This window comes from Mytilus trossulus, chromosome 5, assembly GCF_036588685.1.
Source record: "Mytilus trossulus isolate FHL-02 chromosome 5, PNRI_Mtr1.1.1.hap1, whole genome shotgun sequence".
Classification (NCBI taxonomy): domain Eukaryota; kingdom Metazoa; phylum Mollusca; class Bivalvia; order Mytilida; family Mytilidae; genus Mytilus; species Mytilus trossulus.
Genome location: NC_086377.1, coordinates 74125107 through 74141240, shown reverse-complemented (window position 1 = coordinate 74141240; position 16134 = coordinate 74125107). Strand labels below are relative to the sequence as shown.

General features: G+C 34.6%; 1 protein-coding gene across 1 annotated transcript in view; it reads left to right on the top strand.

The window, feature by feature from the left end:
* Positions 1–322: 322 nt before the first annotated feature.
* LOC134718294 (kinase D-interacting substrate of 220 kDa B-like) overlaps positions 323–16134 on the top strand; it is a 34777-nt gene continuing 18965 nt past the window's right edge. The window contains exons 1-6 of the mRNA XM_063580788.1: positions 323–340; positions 1871–1957; positions 7548–7646; positions 8438–8539; positions 9332–9430; positions 10198–10299. Coding sequence (XP_063436858.1) covers positions 323–340; positions 1871–1957; positions 7548–7646; positions 8438–8539; positions 9332–9430; positions 10198–10299 — 507 coding nt within the window. The remainder of the gene's footprint in view (positions 341–1870; positions 1958–7547; positions 7647–8437; positions 8540–9331; positions 9431–10197; positions 10300–16134) is intronic.

Here is a 16134-nt window from a genome sequence, read left to right as displayed (position 1 = left end):
GGTTTACTTTTTAAATTGTTATTTGGATGGAGAGTTGTCTCATTGGCACTCACACCACATCAATCAGAATCCAAATTCAGAGCTGTTTTAAGCTTAAATGTTGTGTCCATACTTGTTCAACCGTTCAGGGTTCGACCTATGCAGGAAAATCCAGTTTGCTGTCACTTGACAGCCTCTTGTTCTTATTGTTGAAGGCCGTACCGTTGCCTATAATTGCTTACATCCACTTCATTTGAACTTAAGTTCATAGTTGTCTCATTGGTAATCATATCTCCTTATTTTTATAAATATACAATGATTTCATTTTCTTTTACAGGATATAATGGCTAGTTGGGATGAGGTAAGTTTTTCTTCTTAAAAGTCATTGTCATGTGACCTATGTCATGTGTCCCATGTTGTCTATAAACTGTACATAAAGATACAGGCGTGCAGTATTCTCAGTCAGTCAGTGTCATGTGACCTATAAAATGTGACTTATGTTGTCTATAAAATGTACATAAAGATACAGGTGTGTAATATTCTCAGAGTCAGTCAGTGTCATGTGACCTATGTCATGTGACCTATGTTATAAAGATACAGGCGTGCAGTATTCTCAGGGGGAGAACAGGAGAAATCAAAATGACTACAGTGAACAGAATATCAATATACAAAATTCCAGGAGACAAAAAAAAAAGAAACGTAAGATATTGTAGGTCATTCACAAATCTTTAAGTCGAAGAAAATCTGACAACGCCATGGAACAAAATGAAAAACAATCAAAATTCAACAGTCTACATTAGTCATTTCAGTGCCATTTATCAGTCAGAGCTCAGACATAAACAAGTCGATTTTTGTTTTTGACTAAAAAATAAGTCGAAACATGTATTTATTATAAAAATGTAGTTCAATTTTAGACTTATCTAAGTGAGAAAACGACAGACTTGTTAAGGTCTATTTATGTTGGTGAAAAAACTTAATGTTACTTTGTGGCCAAACTACACCACCTATGACAGCAAAAACCTGTATGAGAGTTCACAACGACTTGAGTTATCTATATTAAATTATCTAATTGACCATCCTTACTAAACACAGATGTTTTACCTCATTAAGTGTGATTCCAGGTGGTTGCATTGTAAGGTTAATTAACATTATCTCTGATTTTTTAGACTCGCATTCATATTTTTCTTAAGAAGACAAAGCATTGTCTTTCAATGTTGTCTTTATTTGATTTAGATGCATGACCTTTTTATAAATATGCGTGGGTCTTGAAGTTAACCAATTTTGATAACTTATCGACTTGTAGGAGTCGATATTTGGAACTTTTTGATTCTGGTCAATTATTTCTTGCTTAACAATATTTGACTTATTCAAGTCATATTTTGTCTTACATTAAGGGAGACAAATCATAAAACTTACAAATTTAGACCTCTATGAGTCAAAAGCAGATTCAGACTTATTTATGTCTGAGCTCTGACTGTTTATAGCTGACTATGCCATATGGGCTTTGATCATTGTTGAAGGCTGTACAGTGACCTATAGTTGTTATTTTCTGTGTCATTTTTTCTATTTTGTAGAATTGTCTCATTGGCAATCATACCACGTCTTCTTTTTATATTCAAAACATTACATAGAAAACTAAGGACAGAGCAACACAAACCTCAACAAAAACTTAGGCTGATCTCAAAACTGATGCATAATACAATTGTCTACAGACTTTTCTAAAAAAACAACTCTGAAATTATAGACAACAATTTCACTCCTTCTTGGTAATCACTGTTTTTGGTATAAACTGTTGAAACTGTAAAAATGTAGCTTGTTAAATTCAATTATTACATTTATAATACATTTGTATGTTCTAGAGGAAAATGTAAAAGCTTTGTTTTGCTTACAGAAACTTCTTACAGCTGCAGCGGAGGGGAATATAAAAGAGGTAGAATTATGTGTAAAGAACAGAGCTAACTTGGAATGTAGAGATTCTGTAAGTAAAGTAAAATGTTTAACACATTTACAGATATTTATTATATATAGTACACATAATGTGGATCAGTTAAACACTGCCCTTGTTAGTGTTAGTGATTCAGTGTACAATCTATTTATTGCAAATACTCTTGTCTTCAAAATATTAAGAAACAAAGTATTATGATACACTGTATATTGTGATTAACTTTATTACACTGATGAATATCACTCCAGTTTGTATGTCAAAGAGTTGATGTCTGATACTTCTTAACTGAATACAATTGAAATATTGATTATCTTTATTACACGTAACATAGTATTCTACACAAAAAACATTACTTTGGTTCCAAAAAAATATTGCATGACCATGACTTGAGATATGACACCTGACCATACAACTTTCATTGACCACTCCTGTTCTAAACATGACATGTTACCCCTGATTGTACAACATTCATTAACCACTTCTGTACTGAACATAACATGTGACACCTGATCATAAAACCTGCATTTACCACGCTTGAACTGAACATGACATGTGACCCCTGATCAAACCACATGCATTTACCTCTCCTGTACTGAATATGGCATGTGACACCTGATCATACAACCTGCATTTACCACTCCTGTACTAAACATGGCATGTGCCACCTGATTATACAACTTTCATTTACCACTCTTGTACTGAACATGACATGTGACACCTGATCATACAACATTCATTTACCACTATTGTACTGAACATGACATGTAACACCTGATTATGCAACATTCATTTACCACTCCTGTACTGAACATGACATGTGACACCTGATCATACAACATGTATTTACCACTCCAAAACTGAACATGACATGTGACACCCGATCATACAACATGCATTTAGCACTATTGTACTGAACATGGAAATTAGTATGGCGTTCATTATCACTGAACTAGTATATATTTGTTTAGGGGCCAGCTGAAGGACGCCTCCGGGTGCGGGAATTTCTTGCTACATTGAAGACCTGTTGGTGACCTTCTGCTGTTGTGTTTTTTTTATTTTGGTCGGGTTGTTGTCTCTTTGACACATTCCCCATTTCCATTCTCAATTTTATGACATGTGACACCTGATTATACAACATACATTTACCACTCCAGTACTGAACATGACATGTGACACCTCATTATACAACATGCATTTACCACTCCTGTACAGAATATGACATGTGACACCCGATCATACAACATACATTTACCTCTCCTTTACTAAACATGACATGTGACACCTGATTATACAACATGCATTTACCACTCTTGTACTGAACATGACATGTTGCACCTACATAATGTCACTCTTAAACTCAACACCAACATGTGACATAGCAATGACACTCTTATACTCAACACCAACATGTCACTTAGCAATGACACTCTTATAGTCAAAACTAACATGTGACATCGCAATGACACTCTTATAGACAACACCAACATGTGACATAGCAATGACACTCTTAACCTCAACACCAACATGTGACATGGCAATGACCCTCTTATAGTCAACACCAACATGTGACATAGCAATGACACTCTTTACCTCAACACCAACATGCGACATAGCAATGACACTCTTATACTCAACACGAACATGTGACGTAGCAGTGACACTCTTATACTCAACACCAACATGTGACATAGCAATGATTCTCTTATAGTCAACACCAACATGTGACAAAGCAATGACACTCTTATAGTCAACACCAACATGTGACATAGCAATGACACTCTTTACCTCAACACCAACTTGTGACATATCAATGACACTCTTTACCTCAACACCAACATGTGACATAGCAATGACACTCTTATAGTCAACACCAACATTTGACATAGCAATGACACTCTTATAGTCAATACCAACATGTGACATAGCAATGACATTCATATGATCAACACCAACATGTGACATAGCAATGATACTCTTATAGTCCACACCAACATGTCACTTAGCAAGACACTCTTATAGTCAACACTAACATGTGACATAGCAATGACACTCATATGCTCAACACCAACATGTGACTTAGCAGTGACACTCTTATACTCAACACCAACATGTGACATAGCAATGACACTCTTATAGTCAACACCAACATGTGACATAGCAATGTCACTCTTATAGTCAACACCAACATGTGACATAGCAATGACACTCTTATAGTCAACACTAACATGTGACATAGCAATGACACTCATATACACAACACCAACATGTGACATAGCAATGACATTCATATACACAACACCAACATGTGACATATCAATGACACTTTTATAGTCAACACCAACATGTCATTCTTATAGTAAACACTGACATGTGACATAGCAATGACACTATTATAATCAACACCAACATGTGACATAGCAATGACACTCTTATACTCAACACTAACATGTGACATAGCAATGACACTCATATACACAACACCAACATGTGACATAGCAATGACACTATTATACTCAACACCAACATGTCACTCTTATAGTAAACAATGACATGTGACATAGCAATGACACTCTTATGATCAACACCAACATGTGACATAGCAATGACACTCTTATACTCAACACCAACATGTGACATAGCAATGACACTATTATAGTGAACACCAACATGTGACATAGCAATGACACTCTTATAGTGAACACCAACATGTGACATAGCAATGACACTATACCTCAACACCGACATGTGATATAGCAATGACACTCTTATAGTCAACACCAACATGTGACATAGCAATGACACTCTTATAATCAACACCAACATGTGACATAGCAATGACACTCTTATACTCAACACTAACATGTGACATAGCAATGAAACTCATATACACAACACCAACATGTGACATAGCAATGACACTTTTATAGTCAACACCAACATGTGACATAACAATGATACTATACCTCAACACCGACATGTGACATATCAATGACACTCTTATAGTCAACACCAACATGTGACATAGCAATGACACTCTTATACTCAACAACAACATGTGACATAGCAGCGACACTATTATACTCAACACCAACATGTCACTTTGCAATGACACTCGTATAATCAACACCAACATGACACTCTTATAATCAACACCAACATGTGACATAGCAATCACACTCTTATACTCAAAACCAACATGTGACATAGCAATGACACTCTTATAGTGAACACCAACATGTGCCATAGCAATGACACGTATTGTCAACACCAACATGTGACATAGCAATGACACTATACCTCAACACCGACATGTGACATAGCAATGACACTCTTTTAGTCAACACCAACATGTGACATATCAATGACAGTCTTATAATCAACACCAACATGTCACTTAGCAATGACACTCTTATAATCAACACCAACATGTCTATTAGCAATGACACTCTTAAAGTCAACACCAATATGTGACATAGCAATGACACTCTTATGCTCAACACCAACATCTGACATAGCAAGACACTCATATAGTCAACACTAACATGTGACATAGCAATGACACTCATATGCTCAACACCAACATGTGACATATAGCAGTGACACTCTTATACTCAACACTAACATGTGACATAACAATGACACTCATATGCTCAACACCAACATGTGACATAGCAGTTACACTCTTATACTCAACACCAACATGTGACATAGCAATGACAATCTTATAGTCAACACCAACATATGACATAGCAATGACACTCTTATAGTCAACACCAACATGTGACATAGCAATGACATTCTTATAGTCAACACCAACATGTGACATAGCAGTGACACTCTTATACTCAACACCAACATGTGACGTAGCAGTGACACTCTTATACTCAACACTAACATGTGACAGCAGTGACACTCTTAAACTCAAAACCAACATGTGACATAGCAATGACATTATTACACTCATCACAAACAAGTTACAGATCACACTTATAAGCAATGCAAACTTGAAAAAAACAAACATGGCTTATTGCAGTTCTTTACTTATACTCACCACAAACATACACCATTGCTATATTACCCTTATACTCACCACAAACATACACCATTGCTATATTACCCTTATACTCACCACAAACATACACCATTGCTATATTACCCTTATACTCACCACAAACATACACCATTGCTATATCACCCTTATACTCACCACAAACATACACCATTGCTATATTACCCTTATACTCACCACTAACATACACCATGGCTATATCACCCTTATACTCACTACAAACATTCATCATTGCTATATCACCCTTATACTCACCACACACATACACCATTGCTATATTACCCTTATACTCACCACACACATACACCATTGCTATATTACCCTTATACTCACCACAAACATACACCATTGCTATATTACCCTTATACTCACCACAAACATACACCATTGCTATATTACCCTTATACTCACCACACACATACACCATTGTTATATTACCCTTATACTCACCACACACATACACCATTGCTATATTACCCTTATACTCACCACAAACATACACCATTGCTATATTACCCTTATACTCACCACAAACATACACCATTGCTATATTACCCTTATACTCACCACACACATACACCATTGTTATATTACCCTTATACTCACCACAAACATACACCATTGCTATATTACCCTTATACTCACCACTAACATACACCATTGCTTTATTACCCTTATACTCACCACTAACATACACCATTGCTATATTACCCTTATACACAACAGTTCATATAATATGAAGCAGCTGGTAGACACCCAACATTTTACACGGAAATACCACTAAATATTTTCTAAGCTTTGATCATTATTTTGAAAAGACACAAAATACTGTTAATCAGACAGGGTTAATGGACAACAACTATTTGTTAGAATTATATGAAGTGGGGTCTCATTTTATTCATAACACAGAACTGAATCAGATAGTTAAGGTTTTATTTTGTTTCCTGATGAAAAATTATTTTGTAAACATTTGATTTTAATGAGAAGTTGATGAGAACAAGTTGTGTTAACTTCTTTAGTCAGATAATGTTAATTCTACAGATCTTATGTAAAACATCTTTTAAAAATAAGAAATACTTGACAGAATTATATAAAGTGGGGTCTTATTTTTCTTGTCTCTTCGTACTGAATCAGAAAATATTACTCGTTTTAATGTTTCTTGAATTTTTTTTTTTTTTTTTAAAACTGTTGATCATTCTACGTAATCATTGTTAATCAGACAGATTTAATGGACAACAAATACTTGATAAAATTATATGAAGTGGAGTCTCATTTTAATTGTCTTGTCCAGCTGAGTCCATTGATATGAATATTGTTTATGTTTCTAGAAAAAAGTTTTTTTTAACCCGACAGTTCTAATGGAAGTTCTGACATCTCACAATAAAACATGTTGTTTATTTGTTGTTTATGTAGAATATAAATAAAAGTGTGACTGGTCATTTTATTCAGTTTTGACCACTGATTCATGTGATATATATTTTGTTTATATTTATTACACAACATTGTCCAGTTTATGACACAAGTTTTGATGTCTGTTATATGTTGATATTAAAGGATGGATGGACACCATTAATGTTGGCCGCTGATAAAGGACACCTGGAGGTGGTGACTTACCTGGTCACTCACGGCAGTCAGTTAGAGGCCACATACGGGGTAATGATAGATATAATCACCTTACTCTGACTAAACATCACTTTATACAGAATCTACACCAAATCATGTTGTTAATCAGACAAGTTTAATGGACAACAAATATTTGTTAGAATTATATAAAGTGGGGTCTCATTTTATTCGTAACACAGAGCTGAATCAGATAGTTAAGGTTTTATTTTGTTTCCTGACGAAATTTTTTTTTTTTTAACATTTGATTTTAATGAGAAGTTGATGAGAACAAGTTGTGTTAACATCTTTAGTCAGATAATGTTAATTCTACAGATTTTATGTAAAACATCTTTTAAAAATAACAAATACTTGACAGAATTATATAAAGTGGGGTCTTATTTTTCTTGTCTCTTCACACTGAATCAGAAAATATAACTCGTTTTAATGTTTCTTGAAAAAAAGTTTTTTTTTAACTTTTGTCATTCTTCTTAATCATTGTTAATCAGACAGATTTAATGGACAACAAATATTTGATAGAATTATATAAAGTGGGGTCTCATTTTAATTGTCTTGTCCAGCTGAGTCCATTGATATAAATATTGTTTATGTTTCTAGAAAAAAAAATTTTTTTAACCTGACATTTCTGATGGAAGTTTTGACATCTCACAATAAAACATGTTGTTTATTTGTTGCTTATGTAAAATATAAATAAAAGTGTGACTGGTCATTTTATTCACTTTTGACCACTGATTCATGTGATATATATTTTGTTTATATTTATTACACAACATTGTCCAGTTTATGACACAAGTTTTGATGTCTGTTATATGTTGATATTACAGGATGGATGGACACCATTAATGTGGGCGGCTTGGAGAGGACACCTGGAGGTGGTGACTTACCTGGTCACTCACGGCAGTCAGTTAGACGCTACAGACCTCGTGGTAATGATAGATATAATCATCTTACTCTGACCAAACATCACTTTATACAGAATCTACACAAAATCATGTTGTTAATCAGACATGTTTAATGGACAACAAATATTTGTTAGAATTATATAAAGTGGGGTCTCATTTTATTCGTAACACAGAACTGAATCAGATAGTTGAGGTTTTATTTTGTTTCCTGACGAAAAATTATTTTGTAAACATCTGATTTTAATAAGAAGTTGATGAGAACAAGTTGTGTTAACATCTTCAGTTAGATAATGTTAATTCTACAGATCTAATGTAAAACATCTTTTAAAAATAACAAATACTTGACAGAATTATATAAAGTGGGGTCTTATTTTTCTTGTCTCTTCGCACTGAATCAGAATATATAACTCGTTTTAATGTTTCTTGAAAAAAAGTTTTTTTTTCTCACTTTTGTCATTTTACGTAATCATTGTTTATCAGACAGATTTAATGGACAACAAATATTTGATAGAATTATATAAAGTTTGGTCTCATTTTAATTGTTTTGTCCAGCTGAGTCCATTGATATAAATATTGTTTGTGTTTCTAGAAAAAAGTTTTTTTTTAACCTGACAGTTCTGATGGAAGTTCTGACATCTCACAATAAAACATGTTGTTTATTTGTTGTTTATGTAGAATATAAATAAAAGTGTGACTGGTCATTTTATTCAGTTTTGACCACTGATTCATGTGATATGTATTTTGTTTATATTTATTACACAACATTGTCCAGTTTATGACACAAGTTTTGATGTCTGTTATATGTTGATATTACAGTATGGACGGACACCATTAATGTTGGCGGCTCTGAGAGGACACCTGGAGGTGGTGACTTACCTGGTCACTCACGGTAGTCAGTTAGACGCTACAGACCTGGTAATGATAGATATAATCACCTTACTCTGACCAAACACAACTTTATACAGAATCTACACAAAATCATGTTGTTAATCAGACAGGTTTAATGGACAACAAATGTTTGTTAGAATTATATAAAGTTGGGTCTCATTTTATTCGTAACACAGAACTGAATCAGATAGTTAAGGTTTTATTTTGTTTCCTGACGAAAAATTATTTTGTTAACATCTGATTTTAATGAGAAGTTGATGAGAACGAGTTGAGTTAACATCTTTAGTCAGATAATGTTAATTCTACAGATTTAATGTAAAACATCTTTTAAAAATAACAAATACTTGACAGAATTATATAAAGTGGGGTCTTATTTTTCTTGTCTCTTCGTACTGAATCAGAAAATATCACTCGTTTTAATGTTTCTTGAAAAAAAGTTTTTTTTAACTTTGATCATTCTACTGAATCAACATAAAATCATGTTGTTGATCATACATGTTAAATGGTCAACAAATACTTGTTTGACTTATATTAAGTGAGGGTTGCTATTATTTGACTTGTTACACTTATATAATTAAGAGTTTATTATTTTTTTACCTGTTTTGTTTCACTGAATTTGAAAATATGCATTGAATTTATATATCTTAATCTACCATTTAATAGTTTATACACTAATATAATTGTATATTTTCTTACCCGATGTTATATTTCTTACATTTGGTAAATTGTTTGACTCCTCTCATGATTTTGTTATCACACACCATTAACATGTTTATATTTTTATATTGTTATAGTTGGGACAAACAGCTTTACATCTTGCTGCTCAGTTTGGACAGATTGATGTAACAAAATGTTTAATAGATCAAGGATGCAGTCCTTGGGTGAAATCAAAACAGGTAACATTTAGTTTTATTCTTATTAGATAGATATATATTTTATTCTCTAAAAACTTAATACAAGTCAACAGAGAAAGTACAATTACAGTATAAATACAAATACATGTACAATAGTTGAGGGTAAACAGCTGCAGATAATACATAATAAAGTACAACTTGATGAAATACCTGTATAATAAACAGGTTAAACTAAATATGAAGAAATCAGTCTGTGCTTAACGTTTACATGGAGGGACTAACCTTTTTATTAATACACTTAAAACTGATTGTTTTTTAGCTCACCTGGCTTAAAGGGCCAAGTGAGCTTTTCTCATCACTTGTCGTCCGTAGTCCGTCCTCGTTAACTTTTACAAAAATCTTCTCCTCTGAAACTACTTGGCCAAATTAAACCAAACTTGGCTACAATCATCATTGGGGTATCTAGTTTAAAAAATGTGTGGCGTGACCCGCCAAACCAACCAAGATGGCTGCCATGGCTAAAAATAGAACATAGGGGTAAAATGCAGTTTTTGGCTTATAACTCAAAAACCAAAGCATTTAGAGCAAATCTGACATGGGGTAAAATTGTTAATCAGGTTAAGATCTATCTGCCCTGAAATTTTCAGATAAATCGGACAACCCGTTGTTGGGTTGCTGCCCCTGAATTGGTAATTTTATGGAAATTTTGCTGTTTTTGGTTATTATCTTGAATATTTTTAAAGATAGAGATAAACTGTAAACAGCAATAATTTTCAACAAAGTAAGATTTACAAATAAGTCAACATGACCAAAATGGTCAGTTGACCCCTTTAGGAGTTATTACCCTTTAAAGTCAATTTTTAACCATTTTTCGTAAATTTTATATATCTTTTACAAAAATCTTCTTCTCTGAAACTGCTGGGCCAAATTAATCCAAACTTGGCCACAATCATCTTTAGGGTATCTAGTTTAAAAAATGTGTGGCGTGACCCGCCAAACTAACCAAGATGGCCACCATGGCTAAAAATAGAACATAGGGGTAAAATGCAGTTTTTGGCTTATAACTCAAAAACCAAAGCATTTAGAGCAAATCTGATGTGGGTAAATTTGTTAATCAGGTCAAGATCTATCTGCCCTGAAATTTTCAGATGAATCAGATAACATGTTGTTGGGTTGCTGCCCCTGAATTGGTGATTTTAGGGAAATTTTGCTGTTTTTGGTTATTATCTTGAATATTAATATAGATAGAGATAAACTGTAAACAGCAATAATGTTCAGCAAAGTAAGATTTACAAATAAGTCAACATGACCAAAATGGTCAGTTGACCCCTTTAGGATTTATTGCCCTTTAAAGTCAATGTTTAACCATTTTTCGTAAATTTTAAATATCTTTTACAAAAATCTTCTCCTCTGAAACTGCTGGGCCAAATTAATCCAAACTTGTCCACAATCATCTCTAGGGTATCTAGTTTAAAAAATGTGTGGCGTGACCGCCAAACCAACCAAGATGGCCGCAAAGGCTAAAAATAGAACATAGGGGTGAAATACAGCTTTTGGCTTATAACTCAAAAACCAAAGCATTTAGAGCAAATCTGACACGGGTTAATTTGTTTATCAGGTCAAGATCTATCTGCCCTGAAATTTTCAGATGAATCAGAGAACCGGGTGTTGGGTTGCTGTCCCTGAATTAGTAATTTTAAGGAAATTTTGCTGTTTTTGGTTATTATCTTGAATATTATTATAAATAGAGATAAACTGTAAATACCAATAATGTACATCAAAGTAAGATTTACAAATAAGTCAACATGACCAAAATGGTCAATGGACCCCCTAAGGAGTTATTGTCCTTTATAGTCAATTTTAAACAATTTTCATAAAATTTGTAAATTTTTACTACTGGTAACATTTTCCACAGAAACTACTGGACCAAGTTCATTATAGATAGTGATAATTGTAAGCAGCAATAATGTTCAGTAAAGTTAGATGTACAAACATATCACCATCACCAAAACACAATTTTGTCATGAATCCATCTGCTTCCTTTGTTTAATATTCACATAGACCAAGGTGAGCGACACAGGCTCTTTAGTGCCTCTAGTTTTATTAGGGGACAGCCTAGGCTACTATACTTATATGTCAATAAATGGATACAGTGCTGTAGATTATGATAGTCTCCTGTCCTCAGTGAAATACTTTAAAACTGATGATTTTACTTACTTGTCAGATCATGTACAGATTCAGTTAACTTTAAATTGTAATATAAAACAAATTTTTGACCTTAAAAGTCATATAGAAAAAAAAATGGAAAGATTTGAAAACATATAAATGGACTGAAAATTCACAAAATTTGCTTCTTAAAGCTCTTACATCAGAGCATATTAAACACGATATATTATATTTTGAATTCAATGAGTATGAGGGAAATTAGAAAGGGGTTGATGGTGCAACTGAAAATTTAACTAATATTTTTGAAAATATCTCTAAGATTACTTGTAAAATATCAAAAAAAATTAAAAGTAAGAGAAAAAAATATAAACAGGTATGGTCAGACAATTGTGTCTATGAGACAAAAAAAGAAATAAACTTGGTTGGAAATAAACGTAAAAAATGTCCAAATAATCAACTTAAACAGAAATATTTTGAATTGTTAAAAAGTTCTAAAAAAATGGTAAAATTTTAATAAGCACAATACAGAGAGAAGATATTTAACTAGTTGACAGAAAGTTTTGATAAGCAACCTAAAGATTATTGGGAAATAGTTAAAGGAATGAAAAACAAAAACAATGTTGGTAATGAAGTACCAAAAATTTTAAAAGACGAAGAAAAAAATATGAAGCATATTCAGGACCAAGGAAAACCCACATTTGTAAATATAAAATAGAAAGAGGAAATAGAAAAAACAACTTGTTAATAATGAAAAGAACTTACATTTAATAAAGAAACAGATGCTCCAATAAAATACTCAGAAATAAAAAAACGTCATTAGTAGGCTTAAAAAAAAGACAATCATAGACTACCGACCAACCTCCCACCAATCATATACTACAAACATACCTTCCACCAATCATACACTGCCAACATACCTTCCACCAATAATGCACTACCAACCTACCTTCTACCAAGCATACACTACCAACCTACCTTTCACCAAGCATACACCACCAACATACCTTCAACCAATTATACACCACCAACATACCTTCAACCAATTATACACCACCAACATACCTTCCACCAATCATACACCACCAACATACCTTCCACCAATCATACACTACCAACAAACCTTCCAACAATCATGCACTACCAACATACCTTCCACCAATCATACACCACCAACATACCTTCCACCAATCATACACTACCAACATACCTTTCACCAATCATACACCACCAACATACCTTCCACCAATCATACACTACCAACATACCTTCTACCAATCATACACTACCAAGCAACATACCTTCCCCCAATCATCAACTAACATACCTTCCACCAATCATACACCACCAACATACCTTCCACCAATCATACACCACCAACATACCTTCCACCAATCATACACCACCAACATACCTTCCACCAATCATGCACTACCAACTTACCTTCCAACAATCATACACCACCAACATACCTTCCCCCAATCATACTCTACCAACATACGTTCCACCAACCATACACTACCAACCAACATACCTTTCACCAATCATACACCACCAACATACCTTCCACCAATCATACAACTTCAACATACCTTCTACCAATCATACACTACCAACCTACCTTCCACCAATCATACACTACCAACATACCTTCCACCAATCATACACTGCCAACATACCTTCCACCAATCATACACCACCAACCTACCTTCCACCAATCATACACTACCAACATACCTTCCACCAATCATACACTGCCAACATACCTTCCACCAATCATACACCACCAACATACCTTCCACCAATTATACACCACCAACATACCTTCCACCAATCATGCACTACCAACATACCTTCCACCAATCATACACCACCAACATACCTTCCACCAATCATACACTACCAACATACCTTCCACCTATCATACACTGCAAACATACCTTTCACGAATCATACACTACCAACATACCTTCCACCAATCATACTCTACAAACATACCTACTGCCATTCATAATCTTTCAACAGACTTTCTACCAATCATATACTTCTTACATACTTTCCACCAAGCATACACTACCAACCTACTTTCTACCAATCATACGCTGCCACCATACTATCAACCAATCATACACTACCAACCTACCATTTACCAATCATACACTACTAACATACCTTCTACCAAATTTACAAACATGCCTTCCATCAATCATATACTACTTACACACCTTCAACCAATTATACACAACCAACATACCTTCCACAAATCATACACCACCAACATACCTTCCACCAACACACCCTACACCAATCATACACTACTGACACAACTACCATCTCATCATACATCACCAACACACCTAACACCAATCCTACATTACTGACACAACAAACATCTCATCATACTCTACCAACACACCTAACACCAATCATACACTTCTGTCACAACTACCATCTCATCATACTCCACCAACACACCCTACACCAATCCTACACTACTGACACAACTACCCTCTCATCATACTCTACCAACACACCCTACACCAATCATACACTACTGACACAACTACCATCTCATCATACATCACCAACACATCTAACACCAATCCTACACTACTGACACAACTACCATCTCATACTCCGCCAACACACCCTACACCAATCCTACACTACTGACACAACTACCATCTCATCATACTCCACCAACACACCTAACACCAATCCTACATTACTGACACAACTACCATCTCATCATACTCTACCAACACACCTAACACCAATCCTACACTACTGACACATTTACCATCTCATCAAACTCTACCAACACACTTAACACCAATCCTACACTACTGACACAACAAACATCTCATCATACTCCACCAACACACTTAACACCAATCCTACATTACTGACACAACTACCATCTCATCATACTCTGCCAACACACTTAACACCAATCGTACATTACTGACACAACTACCTTCTTATAATCTACCAACACAACTAACACCAATCATACACTACTGACACAACTACCATCTCATCATACTCCACCAACACACCCTACACCAATCATACACTATTAACACTAATACCATCTCATCATACTCCGCCAACACACCTAACACCAATCCTACACTACTGACACAACAACCATCTCATCATACTCCACCAACACACCCACACCAATCCTACACTACTGACACAACTACCATCTCATCATACTCTACCAACACACCCTACACCAATCATACACTACTGACACAACAACCATCTCATTATAATCACCAACACACCTAACACCAATCCTACATTACTGACACAACTCCAATCTCATTATACTCTACCAACACACCTAACACCAATCCTACATTACTGACACAACTCCAATCTCATTATACTCTACCAACACACCTAACACCAATCCTACACTACTTACACAACTACCATCTCATCATACTCCACCAACACACCTAACACCAATCCTACACTACTGGCACAACTACCATCTCATCATACTCTACCAACACACCCTACACCAATCATACACTACTGACACAACAACCATCTCATTATAATCACCAACACACCTAACACCAATCCTACACTACTGACACAACTACCATCTCATCATACTCCACCAACACACCTAACACCAATCATACACTACTGACACAACTACCATCTCAATCCTACACTACTGGCACAACTACCATC